The sequence below is a fragment of the Delphinus delphis genome, chromosome 14 (assembly GCF_949987515.2).
Source record: "Delphinus delphis chromosome 14, mDelDel1.2, whole genome shotgun sequence".
Taxonomy (NCBI): Eukaryota; Metazoa; Chordata; class Mammalia; order Artiodactyla; family Delphinidae; genus Delphinus; species Delphinus delphis.
This window is the reverse complement of record NC_082696.1, coordinates 32,849,758-32,877,011: the sequence shown is the minus strand read 5'-3', so window position 1 is coordinate 32,877,011 and position 27,254 is coordinate 32,849,758. Positions and strand designations below refer to the sequence as shown.

The window sequence follows — 27,254 nt, the reverse complement described above, 5'->3', positions numbered from 1 at the left end:
CAGATACAAAGAAGGTAGAGAGTTGGATTTAACTAGGGTGTGTTTAGCCAAGGGAGTACAATGAAACTAGAGAAGGGCAAGGGAATTGAGATTTATGGAAGGGAGAGATTAAAATTTTTGACCACAGAGTTCAAGATGGTGATGGTAAAGTCTCAGATCATAACATTTTCTCATTTTCCCCTCCTTCAAAATGCTATTAGGGGCTTCCCTGGTGGCATAGTGGTTAAGAATCTGCCTGCCAATGCAGGGGACATGGGTTCGAGCCCTGGTCTGGGAAGATCCCACATGCCGCGAAACAACTAAGCCTGTGTGCCACAACTACTGAGCCCGTACTCTAGAGCCTGGCCACAATTACTGAGCCCGTGCGCCTAGAGCCTGTGCTCTGCAACAAGAGAAGCCACCGCAGTGAGAAGCATGCACACTGCAACGAAGAGTAGCCCCCCGCTCGCCGCAACTAGAGAAAGCCCGCGCTCAGCAACGAAGACCCAACACAGCAAAAAATAAATAATTAAAAAAAAAAGAATTTAAAATGCTATTGGTATTTTAGGTAAAATAAGTCTTTGTTTTATGGGACTATGCAAGGCATTATAAAATATTTAGTATCCTTGATCCCCCAGACACTAAATATCAGTAGCACTTCACCAAAATTAAGGGAACAGTAAGTAATCATGAACAGTTTTTTAACCTCAGTGCCTTTTCTTCTTTTTTGAAATGGGCCTTTTTCTACTTGCCCCCCAAAACAAAGCTAGTTTATATAATATTAAAATACTTATGCAAAGACAAAAAACAAGCCAATCATCTATTTGTTATATCCAGTACAAAATATGGCAACAAGGAAAATATAGGTTAATGTCTTGAAATAACACTTTGCTATGCACACAAGAATGTTTACCAATTATTTAAGCAGTTGTCATATTTCATAATTATATTAGTAATAGCAATAACTGAAATGTTTTGAGGAATTTTGTGTATATCTGAAATACTTTGTGTTCACATGTGTACATGACACAGTGCCAAGTGTTTTACCTACATTATCTGATTTGACCTTCACAGTGCTCTGAAGTATCTATTATCATTATTCTTATTATATAGCAAACAGTTTAAAAATGTGCTTATTACTTGGGGAACGGAGGAATGTTTTGCAATATTATGTATGGTTGTTCACTTTTCATTCGTATGTGTTGACACTGAATAGTTTCAGGCTGCTAAGGCAGCACTGTAGAGTACACCCGTTTTTCTAGGCATAAACACACTTTATTCTTTGTCCTTTAGTTCCTCAAACTGCCCATGCACTTCCTTCCTCTTTCTTTTTACACTGATGATTAAAATGGAGAGCTTAAATTTTTTTAAACAAAAAGAAGCCAATGGAACATATGCCCTCCAAAATATTGTTTAGAGCATCTTAAGCATAAAATGATTCAGCTGCTTAAAGAAAATGTTCAGCTTCTGGAGTGGCATGTCATTAGATATTAGTGACATTTACTTGTAAATGAATACATGTCCTCTGCCTCAATGTAGTCACCATCGCTATATCAACACAATATATATAGACTTCCAAACACATTGCAGAAAAATGATATAGAAATAATAGTGGTCACTAAGGCGCCCTTGATTGAAACTGCATTATACAAATGTTCTTTCTTTTTAGCTCAATATCCTGAAAAATATAGCTGTCTATTTAAAGAAGACATTTTCATGTTTGTCAGAATATTGTCATCACACAGTTTATGTACAATATGGTCCTAATTTGTGTCTATGTGCTAGGCTTAGAAAAGTCACTTTAAGTTTTACTTAATTTATTTTGGAGTTTAACTCTTACTTTTGACATGATTTATATTCTAAGGAGATCTCAGCTTCTTCCTGCTTGAAACTCAGCAAAATGTCATTAGATACATAGGGAAAGTATATGGTCTTATTATAGCTGTGTCTGCTAGGGCTGCAGTCCTGTTGTTAGAAACCTGTCAGAATTCTCAATGTAAGCCTTCCTTTTCTGGGTGTTATGATTTAATCTGTTAACTCCTATTGCTCCATGGAAATTGTGCAGCCATTCTGTATCTTAGAGCAAAATCTATAATTGCAAGTCCCTTTTTCTTTCTCCATATTTCCCCTCCCCCACGTTTTATTTTTGATTCCAAATTGGAATTCTGGATCTGTTTACAGAGCTGGTGACTAGTGACCCCTCAAGAATTTCTTTATATTGACTGATATATGTGGTAGGTTGAATAATGACCCCTCCAAATATGTCCACGTCCTAATCCCCAGAACCTATAAAATTTTCTTTACATGACAAAAAGTTCTTTGCAAATGTGCTTAAGTTTAAGGACCTTGAGATGGGGAGATTATCCTGGATTATCTAGGTGGGCTCAATCTAATCACATGAGGCCTTAAAGTTAGAAGCAGAAGGCAGAAGAGAAGGTCAGAGTGATGTGACAATGGAGGAAGAGGAAGGAGAGATTCTAAGCATGAAAGAGATTCTGTCCATTATTGCTGTCTTTGAAGATGGACGGGCCCATGAGCCAAGGAATGTGGATGACCTCTAGAAGCTGAGAATGGGCATTGGCTGACAGCCAGTAAGGAAATGGGAACCTTAGTTCTATAACCACAGAACTGAATTCTGCCAATACTCTGATGAGCAAGCACATGGATTCTGCCCTAGAACAGAAATCCAGAAATGAATGCAGTCCTGCTGACACCGTGATTTAGCCGTTTTAGCCCAGTGAGACCCATTTTGGAATTCTCACCTACAGAACTGTGACATAATAATTTTGTGTTGCTTCCAGCTGCTAAGTTTGTTCTGACAGCAATTGGAAACTAATATAATATATATGGATGCTTGTATCTTTGGTCAGAAGGAGGTGAGAGTTATTTTGTGCAAAAGACCAGGAGGAAATAATGGGGTGAAAAAAATCAGTAGGGAAGATGTCATAGTTTTTGTCCCTTTTTCTCCTCTCACCTTCTTGAAGGGCCGTGAGAAACTGGTATTTGAATCCTCATTACAATAGAGAAAAAGGTGGAGGACTAAAAACGAGTAAGATATTTTTGTGAAAATTTTGTGAGACAAACTGTGAAACACAGCAGAGGAAAAGCCCATTTTCCCCACATCTAACCAAGAGCAGATTTGATATCCTGAGAGTTAAGAGCAGCTTTGCATGAATCTGGGTTCCTGCTATGGGCACCAGCAGCCACCTAATGAAGAGGTGTCTTGATGAGAGACTAAAACAGATTTCCTTTGGAAATGAAAGGGGTCTAAGACTATCTTTATTGGACACCAATGTCAGTGAGACCTTATTTCTACCCATAAGTTTGTGAGGTCTGGGAATATGGGCATCATGTAAAACAGACTATATTTATCACTAGAAAAACCTGAAGTAATTAATGTCCACATATTCAGCCATTATAAGTGATGTATAATGCCACATATTTAGGTTAAAACCCCAAAAGTGAATCATTTATCATAATAATTCTACCAATCCAGCTGTTTGTTATTATGTAGAAGCTCCTCAGAGCTCACCTATTGCTGACTTTTGTGTTTTTCACTTATATCACAGAGTCAGGATGTTCAAAGTATAACAAAAATGGGAGCTAAATTGAAGAAAGAATGTAATAATGGTATTTCTGCTCCATACACATGTTGTACTGGAGCTATTTTTTTAAAATTAATTAATTTATTTATGGCCGCATTGGGTCTTTGTTGCTGCGCATGGGCTTTCTCTAGTTGCGGCAAGCGGGGGCTAGTCTTCATTGCAGTGCATGGGCTTCTCAATGAGGTGGCTTCTCTTGTTGTGGAGCACGGGCTCAAGGCGTGCGAGCTTCAGTAGTTGCGGTACGTGGGCTTCAGTAGTTGCGGTACGTGGGCTCAGTAGTTGCGGCACGCGGGCTCAGTAGTTGTGGCTTGTGGGCTCTAGAGCGCAGGCTCAGTAGTTGTGGCACATGGGCTTAGTTGCACCGCGGCATGTGGGATCTTCCTGGACCAGGGCTTGAACCCATGTCCCCTGCATCGGCAGGCGGATTCTTAACTCCTGCACCACCAGGGAAGTTGGAGCTATTTTTGTGATAAGAAATCCATTAACATGAATTTAGTTTAAATTAAATGAGTAAATTTTATTGAAGCAAAATAATGTTTACTTGGGAGGGTACACTTATGAACAGTTGAATCAAAACTGCATTATTAAAATTAAGCCATATTGATGTGAATAAATCAGTTAATATGCTCATTATTAATTGTGTATATACTTTCATGCAATTTAGAAAATCAGTTACATGGAATGTGTGTTTAAGTATTCAAGTGTTGAACAACCTAGGCAAATACTAGGAGGCATAAAACTGATCACTGACTCTGGGTCTTTATGAAACTATGAAAAAAAGAGAAATTTGTCAATGGACTCAAGTGAGTTCATCTCATTAACCTACTACAAATTGTGGCCTGTGTGCTTGAGTGAACGAAATGCAGTACATTAAGTTAATCTTATCTTATTCTAGTTTATTTTAGACAAAATGTATGATTTAAAAGCTGGAAGTAAAATTTCAAACACATTTCTGAAATATTAAAAAGATAATTTCGTAATTCCAGCCTTTACATGAGCGTATTGACTCATCTGAGCATGTTTTATACTCAGAATTGAATGCTCCCATTGGCATGATTGACAAGCAAGAAAATTACAGGGACTGGGAAGCTTAGAACCAATTGAACTGGAAGAAAACAAACATTATTTATTTCAGTGTATAGAGTTTGTGGACAAAAAAAAAAGGGTTCTTCTTAATTATTATGCTCCTAGAGTATCCACACTTTGGGTTTGTTTTGTTTCACTCTTATCAAGCCATGGTGAGGAACCAATGAGCTTTAACAAGATGACTCAGAGACCCCTGGTGCTGTTGCTTTCTCCCCTCACATGCTGTGCATAATCAGTACTCCTCCAAAAGAGCAAACTTTGCTTCACCCCACCTTTTTCATCCATTGACACAGCTACCAGGCTTTTCTGTCTTTCTTAACTTGACATTAAAAAAGATTCACATTTTGTAAATTGAACCAAAATAGAAATACATGGTTCTTTTTGCTGTATCCTTAGATTTATACATACTTTTGCATAAGGCCAAGCTTAATACCAAGCCATATGTAAAAATATGCTTATTGAATTACCTGATAATAACTAAAATTATAACAATTTTATTTGGTCCAGAAAAATGATCAAATTTTCTTGAATGTCAGATGTATAAAATAAGACAGAAAAAGTTAATAAAATGATGAATGTGCTCGCCTGATGATTATGATACACATTAACATTTCAGTTCTCATTAGCTAAATATAATGTAACACTAAAAATGTCTATTATGGCATTAATTTGTTATAAATTTATTATGCAAATTACCTTGCATAAAAGATACTTTGCCTGGATTTTCTTTTTCCTCTCATTTTTGAACTTCTTAGTGCATCCAAAGTATATTGTCAGATTTGATAACAGTTTTAGAAATTGTGAAATTTATTGTTTATGTTTAATTATTTGATTCTTAATTTACAATTTTAAATAAATTATATGGTTAGTATATTTTCTTAGAATTACTTGCTAGTTAGAAATGCTCCAAATGTTGTCTTATAGATATGAAACTATACATATCATTAGTTTACCCCAGGCTTTCTTTGTTAGAATAAAAACTATGCCAGTATATCATGAATTTCTTCTTATGTTTGAAGAATACTCACTGCATATTCCTTGACACTATTTTATTGATATGCAAGCAAACAGTTGTAGCAGTGATAGACTTTAATACATGACTCAATCTTTGAAAGGTAAGGAGAGAGGATGTAAACATTGATAAATCTTACTGAAGATTAAAAAATAAATAATAGCACTTGGTTAATTTTATATTCATAAATAGGGCCTATACTGATGGAATATTTTAAAAATCAGTCTCATGACAGACTACACAGGCATACTCATGTACACACACACTTTTCAGAAATTCTGAAACCAGAAAATGTTTAGTTTTCAGTCTCTGATCATGGTGTGGTCAAATATAAATTAAAAGTAATAAATGAATTAAAATCTTGAAACATGCTGTAAAATAACTATCCTGCAAAAAGAAATTTAAATTACAATTATATATAATCTAGAAAACAGTGTATGATAAAGCAAAAACTCAGATGATGCAAAAGCAGTATTCAGGGTAAATCTAAAGTCCTAAATGCTTTCATTATAAAATAAAAAGAGGAGAAAGAGGAAAATAAGGACAAAAAAATCAAACAGCAGCTCTCTCTCTCCCCACACTCTCTGGAGAACAATTATTTTATTCTGTTCATCTCTATATGTTTGAAATCTATTAATTTTTAAAATATAGATTATATATTCAATACATGTTTAGTGAATGAAATTTAAAAAAGAAATTTAACCAAAAAAAAGTGCTGTTCTATGCTCATAAAAATAATATGCAAAAGGATGGCAGAATTATAGCTCTAAAGAAAGGTCATTTAAGAAAAGCTAAGCTATAGAACAGTATACCTTTTGACTGGCAATAGCTAAACGTATCAAACTAGCCAGCATGCTTAACCCATATGGGAGAAAACTAAGATCTAAGAGTTTTCCAGTTATCTATTGCTGAGTGACAAACCACCTCAAAATTAGTAGTGTAAAACAGCTATTTTAATATGTTCACAAATTTTGCAGGTAAGGAATTTGAACAGAGTATTGCAGGGATGGCTACTCTTTGCTCAGTAATATCTTGGGGCTCAGGCAGGCAGACTTGAATGGTTGTGAGTGAAATGAACCATTGGAAGCTTTTTCACATACATGGCTATTGCCTGGAATGCAATAGCTCAAAGGCTGAACTCACCTGAGACAGACCAGGCACCCCACACATGACCAATATATGTAGTTTGGGCTTCCTCAAAGCATGGTGGCCTTAGGGTAGTAGGAACCTTCATGGCAGTGCAGAGTTCCAATAGAATATGTACCCAGAAAATAAGGCAAAACATAATGATGATTTATGACCTTACCTCAAATTGCACACGATATTCCATTGGTCAAAGCCATCACAAACCCATTCAGATTCAAGAGAGAGGACAGATACCCCCATTGACTCTCACTGGGATGGGTGTCAAAGAATTTGTGACAGTATTTTAAAACAATTATAACAAAATAGAACAGAAAACATGTTGTCCTAAGCAAATAGTATCTATGAACACATGTAGAGACGCAGAACTGAAACCAGGTCCCAGAATCTCTGCCATTATTTACACTTTGGCATTGGGCAGATCACATATCTTCTTTGGTCCGATGTTTTCCTTATGATAAAACAAGTGTTTGGGGCTAAAAGGCATAAAAAGTCCTTTTATAGGTGGGGAAATAAATGAAGTCAGTTGATTTGCCATCAACTTCTTCATACATGATTACTTTCAGAAATACTGCTGTAGACTCTAAAACGATGGGAGGTTCTTCATGTTATCACACTTCTGCTTATTTAACATTGAATAAATGAGTGCTAAAATCAGACGGTGATGCATATAGGTTTTCTTTATTACCTACTTTTAGTGAATTTCTAAGAAATATCTAATATTTTAAAATTAAATCTATCACTTCCAAGAATTATATGAGTGGCCTAACTGATTTGATTTAGGAGAGAGATAAAGGTCCATATTTTTATGTCTCAGCACTTAGGGGATGGATTAATTCAAAGACGTGTTTTCCTTCTTCTCCCTCAGTGGGAAGGGAAGTTGCTATTAAATGGACCAGAAAGCTGATGAAGTTTTGCTGTTGCCATTTACAAAGTATATGAGGTACTACACATTTAATTGGAAATGTTTTATATTAGTCATTAGTAGCTGGAGCTAACCTTCTGTTTTAACTGATAATACAAGTCCCATGCTTTTCCATGTACCAAAATATAAATGGTAGCTCAACGAGAAAAACTGATGAGGAGACTAAAAATTAATGAGACATAAAAGCTTTTGACTCTGACCTTGAGATGCAATTTGGTATTTATGATGTTAAATCACTTGCCTTCTTTTAAATGGAGAAACAGCTGGTCTGTGTGGGAGGGTTGTTCAGTTATGACTGAGAAGAAAGAGAAATAACAGAGATGTTGAAAGCTTTAGAAATAGTATATAAAATAAAGTATGTACTACGAAATTCAGTGCAATATGGTAAGGTTCAAAGACTGCATAAATGTTCCCCACCGCAAAAAAGTATACAATTGCTATGCTGATGTGAAAGTGCATGAAGAAAATAAGTGTCCAAAGCTGCATAAATATTTGCACCCCTGTGAGAGTGTGAGAAAGTGTGTGTTTCATGTTGTGATTGATGGGGCTGCTTTTACGTGCCTTTTGAACTCTTAGCAGAATGGAGTGTCCTAAGGGTCTGTCTGCCTTTGTATGGCAGAAACTCTGTTTTCTTAGAAAATAGTAAGGAACACTATTTATACTCCCTTTGTTATAAAAGCGTACCTACAGTTTATGGGAATTGGGGGACTTAGTAGAAAAATCACAAGTTTTCTCCTATATCTTACAAGAAATACTAAGCTTTATCTTAAAATTTTGGCTATTGTTTTTCCCTGACTTCTGGGTTTTTGGTTTTTGTTTTTGTTTTGAGTTAAGGAGTCCAGAGTCTGACGTACTTTTAATATATGAGTGATGAAATTTGTAGATTCAGGTAAGGATATTTTAGTGTAATGATTTATCTACTTAAAATGAAAAGAGGGCTTCCCTGGTGGCGCAGTGGTTGAGAGTCCGTCTGCCGATGCAGGGGACACGGGTTCGTGCCCCGGTCCGGGAGGGTCCCACGTGGCGCGGAGCGGCTGGGCCCATGAGCCATGGCCGCTGAGCCTGCGCGTCCGGAGCCTGTGCTCTGCAACGGGGGAAAAAAAAAAAGAAAAGAGGGCAAGGCATATCTAAAATACTGTGTAATATATTTACTTGAGTGCAATCATTTCTGCATATTAGAGTTTCACTATTGAAGCAAGAAGTCTGATGTATCAGATTTCTATTGTCATTTAGTCAGAGAATTTTAGAACTAAAGGTGTCAAATAATAAAAATGTACATATATGTAGTCTCCAAAATATACTAATATTACTTCTTAGAAATCTCAAAATAATACAGTAAAATAGCAGGAAAATCATTGAAATTTGCACAGTAAAGATGATGATTTTAAAGCTCTTTTCAGATAAATATGTCATATAAATATGACAGAAGTCATACTTCTGTGAAATACTCATGAACTGAGACATCATGTCAGCTCTTTCACTTCCATATTCAGAGTCTGGTTTTGGTTTTGTTCTTCAGAAACAAATACTTTTTAAATTACACATCTGGTTTGAGCAGGGCTAGCTAACACTCAAGTCTCCTGACTCCCTTTTCTTTGTATTTCTTCAGTATCACTATTCCAGAAACCCCTCTAAATATATGTGCAAAGCATTCTTTATAAAAATGCACTTTCTCCCTGGTTACCAGGGCCATTTTGCAGGTGCTTAAATCACAAATATTTGACCTTACTCAGATATCCCAGCTAATGATGCTGATTCTATTAGTTATTTCATCTGATAAATTAAGAATAAATAATATCAAAATAGTAACTGCCATGTATGTTGGGGTTGACTCTTATTTTCCCTATTTCTACATTACTTTTTATGTGTGTGTGTATATATATATATATATATGCATAGATGTAATTTTTCTCATTTTATGTAAATGGTAGTATGACATACCTATTATAAAAGCACATTATAGTTTTTATTTAATGTGATGAAAATAATTCCATATTAAGGGATATTTTTCTCCTCCATGTATAGAAATATATATATATATACTTATATACATAACTTTTGGTTAATTTTATTTTGTTGAATAGATGCACCCAAATTCATTCAGCAGTCATAAAAGAGGTTAAACTTTGACTCTAGTGCTAGGTCATGAGGTTCAAGTCCTGGTTTCACCACCTACCAACTTTATAACCTTGAGCAAGTTATATAATCACTCAATGCTTCAGTTTTCTCATCTTTAAAATAAATGTAACAATGATAATATGCCTATCTCATAAGGCTGTATGAATATTATTTTGAGGGTTAAATGAGTTAATATATGTACAGCCACATTGCAGAATATTTGCCATCGCCATTATTATCATTATTAATATGTCCAATAATGATCACTATTGATGGACATGGGTCTATTTTCAATGCTTTTCTAGTACAAACATTGTTGCAATGAATAATCACGTGCTTAGCTATATCTTACATGTGCAAGTATAACTGTTGGATAAATTTCCAGAAGTAAAATTGCCATATGAAAGTGTATATGCATTTGTACTTTAGATATTACCAAATCGATCCCATAGATTTTTTTTTTTTTTTTTTTGCGGTACGCAGGCCTCTCACTGTTGTGGCCTCTCCCGCTGCGGAGCACAGGCTCCGGACGCGCAGGCCCAGCGGCCATGGCTCACGGGCCCAGCCGATCTGCGGCATGTGGGATCTTCCCAGACCGGGGCACAAACCCGTGTCCCCTGCATCGGCAGGCGGACTCTCAACCACTGCGCCACTAGCGAAGCCCCGATCCCATAGATTTTATACATACACCACCAATGCATGAAAGTGCTTGTTTCCCTAAGCCCTTCACCAATAGAGTATGTTTTCAAACTTTTGGATCTTTACCAATTCAATGAGTGAGCAATGGTATTTTAGAGAAGTTTTACTTTTTCTTCTCATTATTAATGAAGGTAATATATTTCCATGTTTAAGAAACAGCAGTATTTTATTTTCTACATGAACACTTAGACTCAAATTAACAAACTTATTTTAAGCTTGCTCAGTTCCCAGAATAATTATAAGAGAAAATGAGACTATGTTTGAATAAATTCAATATGCCTCGTGTAGAACATGAAGAATAGGTTTTACATATTTTCTCTCATGAATTATTTTACAAAGACCCTTCAAGGTAGGTATTTTCATTTTCTTTTAGATATAACACTATGTATACTATAGAATTAAATTAATTTGTCCAAAGTCACACAGTAAATGTAACGGAGAGTGAGTCAGTCCTATTCTGGAGCACAGGATCTTTGCATTATAGATACCATGCACACTGAGTGTGTGTGTGTGTGTGTGTGTGTGTGTGTGAGAGAGAGAGAGAGAGAGAGAGAGAGAGAGGGAGAGAGAGAAGGAGGGAGAGATACAGAGTCTTGAATTTAAAAAGGTAAATCAAGGCTGCATCTCGATATCACTAAAGTAAAAGTGTGACCTTGAACAATTTAACCTTTTGGAACCTTAATTTCCCCCTGTATATGATATGATATAATAATAATAATACTTATGAGATTTTTCAAGAGTAAATAAAATGATGCCAAAAGTGCTATTGAAATTCTAAAGTTTTATATAAATGTTTGCTTGATTATATAAGGCTCAGTAATTGGGTCCCTTAATTTGAGACCTACCGTAGTTTTATGTTATGCATATATTGCTTAAAAATGTGACAAATGTTTGTTTTCAAACTTAAAAATACCCAGATCATCTGATTTGTTGCAATGATGTGGTAATCAGAGAATCTTGCTCTGGATGGTTACAAACTTTTGGAGATTGCTTTACATAATAGCAACAAGAACAATGATAGCAGCTAACCTTTATTCAACACTTGTAAAGTGTCAAGCACTATTCTAGATTATTCAATTGAATTCTCACCACAACCCTATAAAGCATTTACTGTTGTATCATATCCATGTTTCGGATGAAGATTTGAGACAAAGAGAGATTAAGTAATTTACTCTAGTCATAAGCAATTAATAAGTGGCAGGCAGAGCTGACTGTTTCTTCCCCAGAAGTCTAGCTCCAGAACATGTTCTTTTTCCCACTATACCATTCTGTCTTTGTGTATACAAGTAGTTTTCTCTTAATAAAATGTGTTGCTCTTTCCTATAAATTTTTTATCTCTAAAATCACAGAGCAGAAAGCAGATGTATATAAAACTAATACTATCCTGGGGCTCTACAATAGAAATTGCAGAGGGTTACCCTGATATTTAGTCACCAACTATAATAAAGTAGCTGTAAAACTTAGCATGGTGGAATTTCAAGTTGCCCAGTGATTTCAGATCTAGTCCAACCTTTCAGCTGATATAGGCATTCCTCCTCCATCATCCTAGACAGATGAAGCTCTATTCATCTTCAGGGATATGGATACCCTACAAGGTAGTTCATTCAATTTTCAACAGTTCTAGATATTAGAAGTTAATTTTTCCACATGACCAAACAATACTCCTTCTCCCCACTTCCTTATATAGGCTCAATTTCTGTGCTACAAACAGAGCACGTTTTTTTCCTATTGTACAAGCTAGAGCCTCAGACATTCGAGAAAACAATCATGTTTTCCCTAAGTTTTTTCTTTTTTAAGATTAAAGATTCCTATTACCTTTCTAAACCTTTTGCTCAGCTTTTAGAGCCATCAACATCCTGGTCATTCCTCTTTGAATGAACTCTGATTTGTCAACTACTCTCTTAAACGGTGATATCAAGAATGTGCTCTTACTAGCTGTGATTGCAGTTGGATTATTGCTTCCTTTAATCTGTGTGCTAGGTCTCTTCTTAATACAGAGAGTACATTATTTGCCAATGTATCAGAACGTATTGAAAATGTGCATATGACTTATAAAATATGTATTAGGGAGTGCTGGAAATTGCACTATTATTCTAGCATATAGAGGCTGGTGAAAAGTAATGGCGTATAGTTGCTTCATGTGTGTAAATGTCTAAATGACTTAAATATTGATTTTTTTCCCTTCAACTTCAGATCAAACTTCCCAGTGCTAAAGCCTTCTTATTTTAAAACAAATGCATTTATAGTTTGCCAGTCAGCAGTACAGTAAGTTCCTGTGGTAAGCTCAAATCACCAAAAAGCTCAAATAGATATGTCTAGTTTGGTTTGTTTTTAGGACTGATAAAGATAATAATAGAGAGACCAATAAAGACCTACTTTAATAACAACTGCAAGTTATCTCATGGAGTCGTACAAATTTTCCAAGTTTTTTTAATGCCTTCTCCATCTATTCAATATCATATATTGAAATGATATATGGTGTTGAATTTGATTAAAATTCAGCAAATATTTATGTACCATCTACTATCTGTGAGATACTTATGCAGAGTACCAGAGGGAAACATTAAAACATGAATAAGATCTGAATCCTGCCATCACTGTGACTCTTCCAGAAAACCTAAGACTTTAAAGTTCATTTAGAATTGTGAAATAAATATTATTATGATTAGATTTTTTGTGTGAAGTGTGTATATATTTAATTTTGAAAATATATTAAAACAGTATAACTTACAATATTTTTTACTTATATACTATATGCTAGGTGCCGGGTGAGGAATTTACCTTGTATTTTCTCATTTCATACTCAGAACAAAATTCTGAGGTAGGTGTAATTCAGCTCATTTTAGTGAAAATCAACTGAGACTCTGAAGGCATAAATAACTTTCCCAAGGGCCATACAGCAATTTAGAGGCAGAACCAGGATCTGAAATTAGGTCTGGAAGATCTCCAGGAATGGGTTTGATCTTTGGTGTGATTTATATCTGACCCCTATATTAATAGACATCAGATAACTAACACAGCCCTTTATCTGTTCATTCTGGAAGAAGATACTTAAATGTATTTTATTAGCCTGTTGATTCTCCTCTAGTTTCCATTGCACATTTGGGAATGTTTTCTTCTAAAATTCATAATCAGCTTCTACTGCTGTTAATAAAGAATCACCAGCAGAGTTCACAAATGAGGAAAGAAAGCAAAGAGAATAGTGGTAGATCAATTTAGCATCAGATCGGAATAGTATTCCAAGATGTGTTCTGGCTTCTGCTTTCGAGGGAGATAAGTTGACTGCTATTTCAAAATAACCTCTATTTAAATAATGTAACCTAAAATTAATTGAACTTATTTAAACATGCAGCAGTTCCAACCATATTTAGTGTTGCTAAAGATATAAACTGTTAGAATTGACTGTGGGCAAGAGGAAAGCTCTGTTTATTACACTCTTGTTGCTACTTTTGCAATGTGAGGGGAAAAGGCTATACAATAGCCATATACTATCCAAAGTAATGAATATACGTAAAGACAAAATACTTAAGCAGTAAGAGAAAGGTTAACTAAAATTCTCATTCACATAGAAAACAGCAATGCTGCTAACTCTTTTTTACAGTGTTTTCATAAATTTTCCACAAGGATTGTATATTTTGTTTTCATTCGTCATTTATGTGAAAATAGTAAGTCTGTTTCTATTTAACTTACTGGAACTTGGATTAAAATGGGTCCTGTTATTTTAATCAGATCAATGTTGTATATCATGAGGATATAGTTTTCTGTTTTCTTGGCAGAGAACTTAAAAAAATTAAGCCCTAGTCAATACAAAACATACGTATATATAAAACCATAATTTATGGTTTATTTGATTAGATCAATGTTTAATAATATGCTACATGTATTTTTTGTACTGAATATTTACTCATAAATTAATCCAACCCAAAGAAAGAGTACTAATGGAAGCTTCCATCCAAACATAAAAAGTAAACAGAAGACAAACAGCTGTTGCAAAAATCCTATTTTTGAGTCTGGGCTTGATAACAAAAAACAGTTTGGAGAATTTGGCTGCTACCATTTACTCGCATCTGTTGAGACTGTACTATTTCAACTCAATATTTGATCAGTGCATGTCACAAGGTAGCAAGTAGTTCTCTAAGTCAGAGAACTTAGAGAAAACACTAAATACTAATTTATGTATGGGATGTTGTACTTCTCAGTGCTTCGTCTTCTATGTAAAGTTTAGCAAATCTGTTCATGAGATGTTTATATTTTTAAGTGCCCCCAGAAGGATCTAGGCATTTGTAGAAAATACATGAAATAGAAAAAGATTAACCCATTCATTGTAATTTTAAAAAATTTGATCTGTCTACCTTTGGACTTCTTGTTATATGAGAACCACTAATTGTCTGGTTTTCAGTTGCAACCAGATACATTCTTACCTGATCAAACCTTTATAATTCCATTTGCTTTGAATCATAACTGAGTATAGGGAAAGTATAATTGGGCCTCACTTTGTTACGCAGGAGACAGAAAGCTTATGCTGGAGATAGGTTGGCATTACTCAAGTGAATAAACATCTAACAAAAATTCATATGAGAATCTCATATTGACTTCGTAATTCCTCTAGATGTATCTCTCACAATTGCTTTGTTTTCCCTCTGCCAACCAAAATGCTGTAATGAATATCTCTTGGCATTATGAATAAGAAACTTTGTATATGAATACTAGCTAGGAGGTAGGTTGTGAGAATTTGGAAAAACATGGTGCAAGTTGGGAAGAATAAATATGCGTGAGTAGTTCCGTAAGCAGTTGGAGGACTGGGCTGCAAGGACACTGAATGATCAGGTAGCGAGTGTTACACTGAGGGAGTATCCCTAGTGGGCTGCCACAAAACTCTGTCCTTGGCCCTGACGCATTCACAATTTTAATCACTGCTTTGGATACATATGAACTTTAGATGATACAAAGTACAGAGGGATGCAAAATTATCTTATCGGGTTGGAAGTGGCCAAGTCTAAAAGGAAAAAAAAAAATCAGAAGAAAGAGGAGAGAAGGAGATGGTGGGAGTGGGGGTAGGGTTTGAGGGAGATGTGTAAAAGGAAGGAAAGAAGGCAGAAAAAGCAAGCAGAGAGGAAGAAAAGAAAGGGAGTAAGGCAGGCAGAAAGTAAAATTCCTCGAGTTTTTTTCTTTGTATCTCCTGGACTGCATAAAGTAGCCTCTTGCCTTCCAAAGCAACATCTCTAGAACGTATTGTCCCCATGTGACACCCACAACTCCTAGTCCATTTTCTGTGCGTCAAAGATGATGTAACTTTAAGATCTCCCATGTAAATTCTGCCTGTTCTCTAATTCAACATCCCCTTGCATCGGTTCTATTCTAATGATCAAGTTTTGAAAGGAGAGAAACACGCACTTATCTCAATGTTATAAATATACAGAAGAGTATAACAAAACCTGTAGTGGAATACTTTTCCTGTTTTGAAAGAGAGCTTCATGAATAGACGCATTAATAAACACTTAAATGGGAGGATACCTTTTCAGAGTTTAATACTCTGGGGCTTTGGAATCTAGAAAGATGAATCGCCTGCCCTCTTTGTGATACGAAATTGAAATTGACAGCTCTGTTTCACTTTTCCTGCTCAATATTACAAAGCCTTTTCCTCATTTGATTTTAGTATATCTCTTCTGAAATATTTGCTGTGATAAGAAAAGCAAATATTAGGTTTCACACCCCATTTTGTGGAGTAAGAGTGATGATGTTCTGACATCAGAGGACCAAATATTCCAGGCTTATTTTTCTGAGAAAAATTTCCTTGCAGATATATTGTCCTCCATAGATCATCTACCCTTCATCCCTCAGTCCATACTTCTTAAATTGGGGGAAAAAAAGCGAGGCTAGAACACACAAAACCTAATACTAAATGCTTTTGTAAAGCTTAGCTTTATGAATTAACTTTAGCCTTTTCCACTCATGAGGAAAAACTTTCCTGCCTCATTAGATCTTTAATGCAATGCGCTGCATGCACACTGCATTATTAAGTGTGACATTAGGTTATATATTGCATAGTAACTATAATGTTACTTGCAATCAAGCTGTTCCTTTCCCCTGAAGGTAGAATTAAAACAGGTATTCAAGGGAAACAGCTACTCGCATTGCTCTTTTCTTAATGGGGTGAATTTGAGGATCAGGAGAGTGAAGGGCTTAGCACTGAACCATCTCCAGGAATGGATGGATGGGTGCTGCTCCTTTGTCTTGCAGCGCCTTCACAATTTGATATCTGAATCTCCCCAAAGGGAATTTTGCTTAATAGATAAGGGGAAAGATAAAAGGCTAGGTCTTTGGGAACTCTTATGGAATGAAATATTTTCATTAAATTCACTTTCTCTTTGTATTGAAAAGGAATATAATTTTCATCTCTGGTACATATAGTCTAATCCATCCAGTAAATATAAGAAAGGCCCTAAAGCAAACTGGAATTGCACTTATTTCTACCTGTGGAAAAGCATATTTCTCTAGCCAATAGAACGATGCCAGTTTAGTTCCTAAATAGCAGGAGAAAATGAAATGTTCTATTGGCTGTACATGCAGTGCTCTGTAAAATTAGAGAAATCAGTGTTGTCCCCAAAAAGGACTAATATGAAAACCTCAAATATAAAATTAATAGAGTCTACAAAGTCCAAGATTGTGGAAAGTTAAAGTTATGCACAGTACACATAACTTACCAATGTCATGTGATGTATGGTTAGAATTCTTTAATGTTATTGGATGAGTTGGTTTATACAGAGCTCTACCTGTTCTTCTGTCCTTTAGTTCTTTTACTAGTTGTGGTTGCCACTGACTTCTCAGTAGACTTTAAGAATATCACTGAAAGAACTTTTTTCCCTCAGTCTTCTGTCCAGCGGGACATCAACCAGGCAAAGAAAGAAAAGCAGCATTTGAATGGTCAGAGAGCTGTAGGAATGAGAATTGCAGCAGGAAAATTACTTGAAGCACACATAAGTAGCAGAATGGATAGATACAGAGGCTAGATTGGGAGTTCTGAAACTTTTTCAATTTGTGGTATTCTTAGTGTCTCCATATTTTTCTCACAATGCCTTCTAGATCAACTGAAATATGCCGCAGTAGTTAGGGCTAAACAACTTAATAAATATTTGTAATTTAACAACTTAGCAGTCATTAAAAAATAATGCACATAAATTTAGACAATATAATAATTTCTTTTCTTCATAAATTACCACAATTACTTACTAATGGGATCTTTCTTGCTGAGTAATATTCAAGTTCTCAAAACCGAGAATCAGATCAGACATTGCTGATTTTATTTTCTGTTTCATATTGATTTTTGTACAATGCTTGTTTTTGTTTTTGTTTATCACAGCATCCACTGAAAACTTTGCTTAACAAAGATATGACATGGCTGAAAATGCAAGTAAACAAAAACATAGCTCAAAATTTTGAGAACATCCTCTAGAGGAATATAGAACTATCTGTTAAAATTGTGAACTACGTAGAGCTAGTTGTTTGTGTGGTGTCCAACCATTATATAGTATTGCTGTATTTCCTTCAAACATTTACAACATCCCACAGTGCCTTTGTGAGTTTACTGAAGTGCCCTGGGACATCTCTGCGCAGATTTTGTGAACAGGGGGCTAGATAGATCCTACAGAGTATTGAAACTGCATAGAAACTTGAATGATACCATAGATCCCAGGGCCACTAGAGGTTCTTCATTAGGCAAGTGCAATAACAGAAGTAATTGTTGATAACACTTTCCCCCAAAAAGAAGACTGAAGTCAGGGAATTGAATTCAAATGCTTGATGAGGACCTAGTGAGTGGGATGTAGCAATGGGAACAGAAAGTTAGACAAAAAGCATTTCAAGGAATAGGATTGAGGCACTAATCTGATACAGAAAATAAAGTGAAAACACTATTATGTTGTACCTATGGTTTCCAAATTACAGTAGAGAAACAAAGCAATTGGCTTGACCCATGCTTCATGAAAGTTAAGAAAATAGTTGTTTCCTGGGAAGACCCAGATAATAAGATTAACTTTGGGTATGTGAGTGTGTGATACATTACTGAACAATCATTCAGTACAGAACTGTTACAGGCTGAATTGTTCCCCAAAATTGTACGTTGAAGTCCTAACTCCCAGAACCTCAAAATATGACTGTATTTGGAGAAAGGATCTTTTATTCCAATTAGTTAATTAAGTTAAAATGGGGTTCTTAGTGTGGTCCCTAATACACTATGACTGTTGTCCTTATAAGAAGAGGAAGTTAGGACAGAGACAAACACAGAAGGAAGACCATGGAAGAACACAGGAAAAAGATGACCATCTATAATACAAGCCAAGGTGAGAGGCCTAAGAAAAACCAACCCTGCTGACATCTTGATCTCAGATTTCTGTTGTTTACCCAGTCACTGGTCCTTTGTTATGACACCAGGAGCAAATTAATACAGGGACATGGGACAGGATAGAAGATACAGATTGAGAAACCAGGTATGAACATAGTTCAATCCATGAGAGAGAAATGGAAAGTCAATAAGAAAGGATAACCAAAAGAGAGTAAGAGTCTTGGAGACATCCATACACTGAGTATAGAATAAAAGAAAAATGTATCTATCACAGAGACAGAGTTATGACCTCTGTCGTTCTCCAGGGGAAGAAGTATCAGAAAAGTCTAATGTAGTAGAAGACCAAGGAGTCAAGAATCTTAAGAATTATCACATGACACATAGAACTGGACAAAAGCCCATTAGTGGTTGCTAGATAAAGCTGATAAATGACCTTTCAAGAAGCACTTTTAGTGAAGTACTAAGGGTGGAAAGCAGGCTGCAGCTTGATAAAATAAAAAAAGGGTGGATGGGTAGAAATAAAGAAAACGAGTGTAATACCACATATCTTAGAGTTTGACAGCAAAACTAACAAATAACCAGAGATAACAGCTAGAGGAGACAACAAATTTAATTGATGACTTGCAGCCCTGTGCACATTTGATTTGATGGAGAGAGTGAAGATTGGGATACTGAAGGAATTATAGGAGAGTGGAGAAGCAAGCATGTGGGGGAGCCAAGTAAAAATGGCATTTGGAATATGGAGCGGTACATTGATGGAGAAGAGACAGAACTCCTCATCCAAGCCATATATGAAAGGACAACTTATATTCTGAGTATTTGCAAAACTTTTTCCCCCAAAAAACAATATTCCTCAGAAAAGAAGGTGTTATCTTATAATTGAATCATTACAAAGACCTTACAATGGTATGTACTCTTTGGGGAAGACATATTAGCTGGAAACACCACCAGGAAGTGCTTGGTCTTATTGCATATGAAGAGATTACTTTATGGAGTTGAAGGAAAAATAGAGGCAAAGGAGTTTAACAGAGAATAAGTAATTATTCCTAGGAGGTACAATCTCTAAATTGAAGGATGATATCTTAAACAGTCTTTTAAAAAATTACCTAAGTACTTGACTAAGTAGTTATATAGAGGTGATCATAAATACACACTTAGGATGAATGAAGTAGACAATGATTTTAATATTATAGAAATGAACACTTGTGGTTTGGGGAAAAAACACCTGGTAACAGTATCATGCATCTATTTAAAATTTCCTGTTTTTCACAACTTAGGTGGAAGCAAAATAGATTCATTCATGAAAATTGTTAGATGATTCAAAAACTGGTTCTAATGTTGCCAAAGCATGGGTATCAAATATGCGTGGAAGAGTTTGGAAAAAAGTTTTTATGAAATGTGAAACCAGTTTTTCATTATTATTATTACTACTATTACTACAAGCCCTCAGGAAAATAGGTTGAATTAATTCTATTCCTTAGTTCATGTTTTATATTATCATTGACCCGCAAAAGGCCCCTCTCTTTTTCTATGTAGTTATTTGTTCTTTTTTCCCCGTTTCCACCCTCATTACTCTCCCATATATATTATCTCATATACTATATGACTGATTATAAGCAGGTATGGAAAATACATTGACAAATCAAATATTGTAACAGATCAAACATTTTTGTATTTCATCTTAAGTCTTAACATCTGGGATACTCAAATTACACACACTTTGGCTCTTTTTATTGGCAAAGTGGGAATTACCTTTAATTCTAAGTTTCTCAAATTGATTTAAGAAATTCAGAATTAATTTACATTGGTCTTTTTTTTTTTTTAGAGAAACATATTCCAGAAGAATAATAACATGTAATCCAAATTTTAAATAATCAAAACACATTTGGAAGCTCAAAAGTTTGTGACATTATAGATCTATGTCCCAATGTTCTTCCCAAACTCAATCCCTACCTCCTACTAAATATTTTTATTAATTTATGAAATTCTGAACAGTTAAGTCCTCTTTGAAATATATGAAACATTCTTTCTGCTGCCTTTCTAGACTCCTGTCATTGAGAAAATGTCTGGCTGATTTTGAACAAGCATGCTATGTGAAATTTTGGAAGCTTATCTTAATAGAACCAAAAACCTTTTACATAGATTCACCCCTCATTACTCACAATAATGCCAAGGGCTATAGTCCAGAGAGATATTTATTATTTTATATATGAAAAGACATCAGAATAGGGCTATTTCTCAGTGGAGCAGGGGAATAAAAGTTTTCTGAATTTTAGTTCCTTATAGAGCTCCCTGTAATGAGCTCTTAGAAGACATTAGGAGCTGCAATTTTAAAACCCTGTTTAATCAGCCATGGCGAGCTATGTTCCATTCCCTACGGAACAACTCTGAGAGGAATCCGGGTTCCTCCTCTTCAATCCAGAGCATGATCGGGAATTGCTTTGTGGTCAGGGTCTGCTGTGAGAGGCCACAAAGAGCCTAGGGCTGCGAAGCTCGGTCTGTTTGTCAGCATGGAGGAAACTGCAGAATACAAATCATCAGCTTTGTTTTATGAGTGTCTATTTACAATGCTGGGGTGGAATTTTTTAAAAAGCACTGTAGCATTTGCATCGAGTCTGTCACTCAAGCTCCAGTGTTGATTCCTATCCTGTAAATGATCTTGCTTTCCTATTTTTTTATCCTTTCTGCAAGGTTACTGTCAATGTCAGAGGATGTAAACCTCAAGCATACATTGTATGGGGCTCGGCATGCATGTGGGAAGGAAAGAAGTTTGTTTAACGAAAAGGGATAACAGCATTCATTCAAACTAAGCATAGTTGATTGCACAGGGGAAAGTGTATCTTCTTTGGGAGTTTTGATTGAATTTTATCATGATATAAAATTTGCTGCTACACTTCTTTTTCTTTGACCAACAACATTTCCCAGCTTAGCTTATAGTCTAGGTAAAGTGCCTGTGAAATGGAGTGATGTCTTTGCTGAAATCATTCAGACCCACAGAAAGTGAGTGACCCTCAGGGATGGGTAGAAATCTCCCAATTTTAACAAAGATCCTTCTCTGTTTGGGAATTTTAAAGCTCAAGCTACGCACTAGGAGAATGACAGGAGGGGCTGTGTTTGGTTCCCTGGAACTTAACCTATTTCAGCAAGCCTGCAATACCAGGGAAAATAACACATGAATTTATATTTGTGTCAGGCTTGCTGTTGATGGGTAAGGTTCGTATAAAGGTTACTCCTAAAGAAGTGTCTATCATTCTCACTCTGCACGCTCATGATTTCTGCTTCTTCCAAATCCTGCCCTCTAGAGCAATACAATAATTTTAAAATAATAACTAAAACATGATTTAATGACCCACCTCCAGTCCTGTAATGATTACGCATCTCCTCTCTTGTAGCTCACAGCAGTTGGAGGACAATTGACATTTACTGTATCATACGACCTTGAAGAAGAGGAGGAAGATACAGAACACGTACTCCAGCTCATGATCATCTTAGAGGTAGAGTATGGAAAGTGTCATTTATATTTAACTGCTTTACACTCTTACGTTATTTGAGGTTACTCCTTACTTGGCTAGTTTAACATTAATTTACATACTACTAGAGAAAAATATCATATTTTGGGAATTTTTTTATGCCAGTCTTATGTTTCACTCTGAGACATAACTAAAAGACTGAGCATAGGCATTGGGTTCCAATGGTAAATGGGAGTTTTACAGCAGATTTGGAATTTAAATTTAAAACTTAATGACCATTTTCCCAAGAATATAAGGATACTGAGAGTATTTAGGCAAATGGCAGATTTACATAGTTGTACTTTTTCCATCTCTCCTTGCTTCCAAGTAGATTTTATTGTTTATTTCTTTGTTTATATTAGGTAGAAGTAAATGGAAAAGGAAACATTTATTTAGGTGCAGTTAAATCGAATTCAAAACTCCTAATTTAGGTAAGAAAAATATAGGAGAAACTGCTTTCGGGATTTGGAGGGCCGTAGGCAGTTCCCAAATGCTAGAAGGCTAAAGTTATCACAAAGGCTGTCTTCCATCCTTTCTCATACTCTTCCTTTCACATAACACATGCCCTCCTCCCCTCAGCTCACACAGAATCACACATTTCATGCATATTTATGAGTCCAAACGGATCTGTGTTGATTTAGCACGAGGCTCTGTTGTTTTTTGTCTTGAAACTTTCATGCATGAGAATCAATTAAAAAAATTCTTTCCCCAAAATGAATGTTCCCAGTATTAGATGAAGTGATCTGGGTGATATATATATCATTACATATGTATGTGTATGAAACTAGAAGTATGTCATGGAATTCCTTTGAGATAAAAGGGATTCTCTAAATGTAAAATGTTGAGAAGTTACATATTATTAATACGAAGATAAAATGTTAACCCAAATGGTAATGATCATTATCCTATTGTGAACATTAAACTGCAGGTTTTTTTCTTGTTTGTTTGTTTTTCCCCCAGATAGAAGAGTCCTTTAAAACAATGGCTTCATACACTGTTCTAAGTTTTCTTCCCTATTTTCCTATACAACCCCCACTCACCATAAAATAGTATATTTGAAATATGCAATTTTTGTACACTTCTGTAAAACTGAGACATTTGTAATCACATATATCTATGAGTTGCCAGGTATTTATTATTTTAGTTAATGGGGGAAGCAAAGTCATGCGTAACCAGGAAGCTTATACTTTGTGATGCATCTGGTTAAGGCTAATATTTGAATTGTTTTCTCTGCCTTTTGTACATACTAGAAATATGCTGACTGACAGGGGAAGCTAACCTGAAATTAAAAGCCTACAGAGGATAATCCACAGAGAAGAGAATCCCTTTCTTCACAGTTTTACCCTTTTATACTTTCTTTTTCTCTTTAGGGAAATGACTTGAGAATCAGCACAGCCCAAGATGAGGTGTATCTGCAACCATCTGAAGAACATATTAATGTGTTGTCACTTAAAGAAGATTTATTTACCATACATGGCACAAATTTCCCAGTCAGTAGGAAAGAGTTTATGACCGTGCTTGCGAATTTAAAGAGAGTCCTTATACAAATCACATACAGCCTTGGGATGGATGCCATCTTCAGGTAAACTCAAGAACTGCATCTCCCAGCGTTCACACATTTACCTTGGGGCAGACACGCATGTGCTGAGTGACTGAAGATCCCTAAGGTTTGCTGTCTTCAAATAGTAGATAAGAACGGAGCACTGGTTTTCTGAAAAGTGTTTCTATTAAGCTTTAAAATTTTACATACCCAAGATGAATTTGTCTTAGTCATTTTTTAGTATTGATGATTCTTTTTCAATTCTGCCAGAGCATGCAATAAGAATGATTCCCATACTGAGAAATGCTATACTGGAAAAGAGTCTCCTTTATGATGACTCAGGTAGTGGAAAACTAAAGTGATACAATTCCAGGATACCCGTATTCAGAAAGTGGTTTGTAAAATATTTTCTTCCATTAATTAATTCAGTCGTCTCTGACTTAATAGTATATAGTTTATGATGAGAAATATAAGCACCTTCATTTAAGTAACTACAAGGTTTTTTTAAAAAAAAATACTGTAATACTGTAATGGCTGCATGATATAAAGGAAGGTATGAGCTTTGGAGGTAACCTGACTAGGAATTAAATTAGCTCTATTGCTTATTGTATGTGTGACCTTTGGCAAGTGGTTGGTCCTTGTGGAAACTTGATTTCTTCAAATGTGAAGTGGAGAAAACAGTGCCTACCTTTCAGGGTCATTGTGAAAATTATATGTGATAATTATGTAAAGTGCTCTTTACCTAGAACGCTTTCAAAGGATTATTCCTTTCTGTTCTCCATTTTTTTTCCTTAAAGAGGGAGCTCCCTGACTTGAACCAAACATCCATAAGGGGCTGACTGTAGGCTGCTGTGCTTTTCATTTTTAAAACAATGATGGGGCTTCCCTGGTGGCGCAGTGGTTGAGAGTCCGCCTGCCGATGCAGGGGACACGGGTTTGTGCCCCGGTCCGGGAAGATCCCACATGCCGTGGAGCGGCTGGGCCCGTGAGCCATGGCCGTTGAGCGTGCACGTCCGGAGTCTGTGATCTGCAACGGGGGAAAGGCCACAACACTGAGAGGCCTGCGTACCGCAAAAAAAAAAAAAAAAAGATGTATTTTTCTGACCAAATTTTGACTTTGTGTCTAAATGAGCTCTTTTCCTTTCTCCTTTTCTACTCTAATAGTAAATAACACAAGCTCTCGTGGCAATTTTGTCCTAAATCAGGTTAATTCGATGACCAAATGTGACCCCAAACCGACAACTTGGCATAACCATAATCAAAGCAATGTCTCCAATACTGATTTATCTGCAAAAGGGTTTTTTTTATTACTGATGCTCCCCTACCTCCTTCATTTGCTTGCATGGCCTAGTTTGTCTTTCATTTGTAGTACTTTAACTAAGCGTAATCATCATTACCATCTCCCAAAGGAGAGTATCGCAGATTCATAAACAGAACCACTGCCAAACAATGTACCTCTTCTGCGGAGTCAGTTCTGCTAGAAGCTGGGTTAAAATGCCATGAAGATGAGAAGCAGCACTTAGGAATTAATTATGTTTTTTCACATTTAGTAAATAGAGATTGCCACGATGTTTAACAAGTACAATGAGATGAGTCCTCTGGATTTCAAAATAAATGACAAGCAAATTGACAAAAAGTGGCTGGGGGACTTATTTATTTTTGCCAGCATTGTTTCTCAGACTAGTTAATCCAAAGACATGAATCCCCCCGATTCATGTCAGATAATTTTAGTGTCTACCCATCTGAAAATCACTAGTTTCATTTGGGCCTGCTGAGGTTTCCCCATACACGAACAACGTGTTCACAGAGTGTGTCTATGGGATCTGACACAGGAACTAATCCAAGTAGGTGATGCTTTCTGCGGCCTACATTTTGTAAGGCACTGTGGTTCAAGAAGTGAAAGCCATATCTTATTTGAAACTCCTACCCACTTCAGGTGAGCCGAAAGTCAGCATGAATCCCGAGTCAGTACGCTTGTTATATTTTATTTATCTCTTATCTACTAGTAGATTGAGTCATATTTGTAAAACATCATTTGAATTGATTTCAACTTGTCTTGCACAGTAGGCTTCCAACTTGGTATACAGCTTGTGTGCAAGCACAAGTAAATTGAAGCTATCTCAACAGAAATTCATGTTTAGAATTACTTAAGGAAGATTTATTTCCAGGGTAGTTCTCTCAGCAAATGGGCTTACATTCCTCCTGTTATGGAGGAACTGGAATTGAATAGTAGAGGGAGAAGTGGGCTGCAGGTCAGGATTTTGACTTCTGTTTTCAACTTAGCTATTTAACAGTTGTAAACGTAAGTGTCATTTTGACCTCTTTGGATTCAGTCACCTCATCTGTAAAGTAAGGATGAGGACAATTGCTTGCCAACGTCAGAAAGTCACTATGAGAATGGAATTAGAGGACTGCAAAAGCATTTTGCTAACGGCAAATCAGCACACAAATCTGAAGCCTTTCCATCTGACCTGCATCATTCCAGGGAATACCATTTTTTCCAAGTACCGTTAAGACTTGGAGACATCTAGAATAAAGCATGGACTGATATTTCTAAAACTGAGACCATTTTTGCTGTCATTCTTTTCGACAATGCTGAGAGGCCCATACGATGAAATTAATTGATTTCCTTCTCATTGCCCTCATTGATAAGATGAAGATAAAAATGGAAAATTTTTCATTCTTCCTTTAAGAATGTAAGAGAAATCAACTTAACCTGTGTATCTTTCTCCTTTAAATTCACCAAACCTTGTTTTTAGTAGCATCCTTGATATTTAGCTTGATATTTTTTCTTATGCCCTATAGTAGACATTAGTACAGTTCATCAAATTTTTAATCTCCTCCTTTTGGAATATTGCATTTCCTTTGAGGGTAGATGTAGTCATAGGACTTGGTTTGGCCAATGAAATCTGAGCTGAAATGATGTATTATTCCTCTCCTCCTCCCCCCAAGCCCTGGAAAAGCATTGAATTGCCAGTTTGAGACTCTGTGGAGCTTACTTAGCTACCAGAGGATCAAAACAGCCTGAAATATTGACAGCACACATAGGTCAGCTACCCAGAATAGTTACCCAGACCTGTGGAGGATTTCACATGAGTAAACTTTTGTTTTCTGTTAAGCCACTGAGAATTTGGAGTTGTCTGTTACCACAGCATAACTGAGCCCATCATGACTTTATTGTGATGCAACCCATGTGTCTTTATTGCTTGAAAAGAAATACGAAATTTCTCCAAGGCAAGATGTTTTCACGTGACTTTTAATAGTAAATTTTTTGGCATGGGTATCAAAAATATTACA

At 36.0% G+C, this 27,254-nt stretch overlaps 1 protein-coding gene across 1 annotated transcript in view; it reads left to right on the top strand.

Annotated features, from left to right (window-relative positions):
- The window catches only part of LAMA2 (laminin subunit alpha 2), a 603,358-nt gene that overhangs the window by 322,998 nt on the left and 253,106 nt on the right, over nt 1-27,254 (top strand). The window contains exons 13-14 of the mRNA XM_060029982.1: nt 22,301-22,402; nt 23,788-23,999. Coding sequence (XP_059885965.1) covers nt 22,301-22,402; nt 23,788-23,999 — 314 coding nt within the window. The remainder of the gene's footprint in view (nt 1-22,300; nt 22,403-23,787; nt 24,000-27,254) is intronic.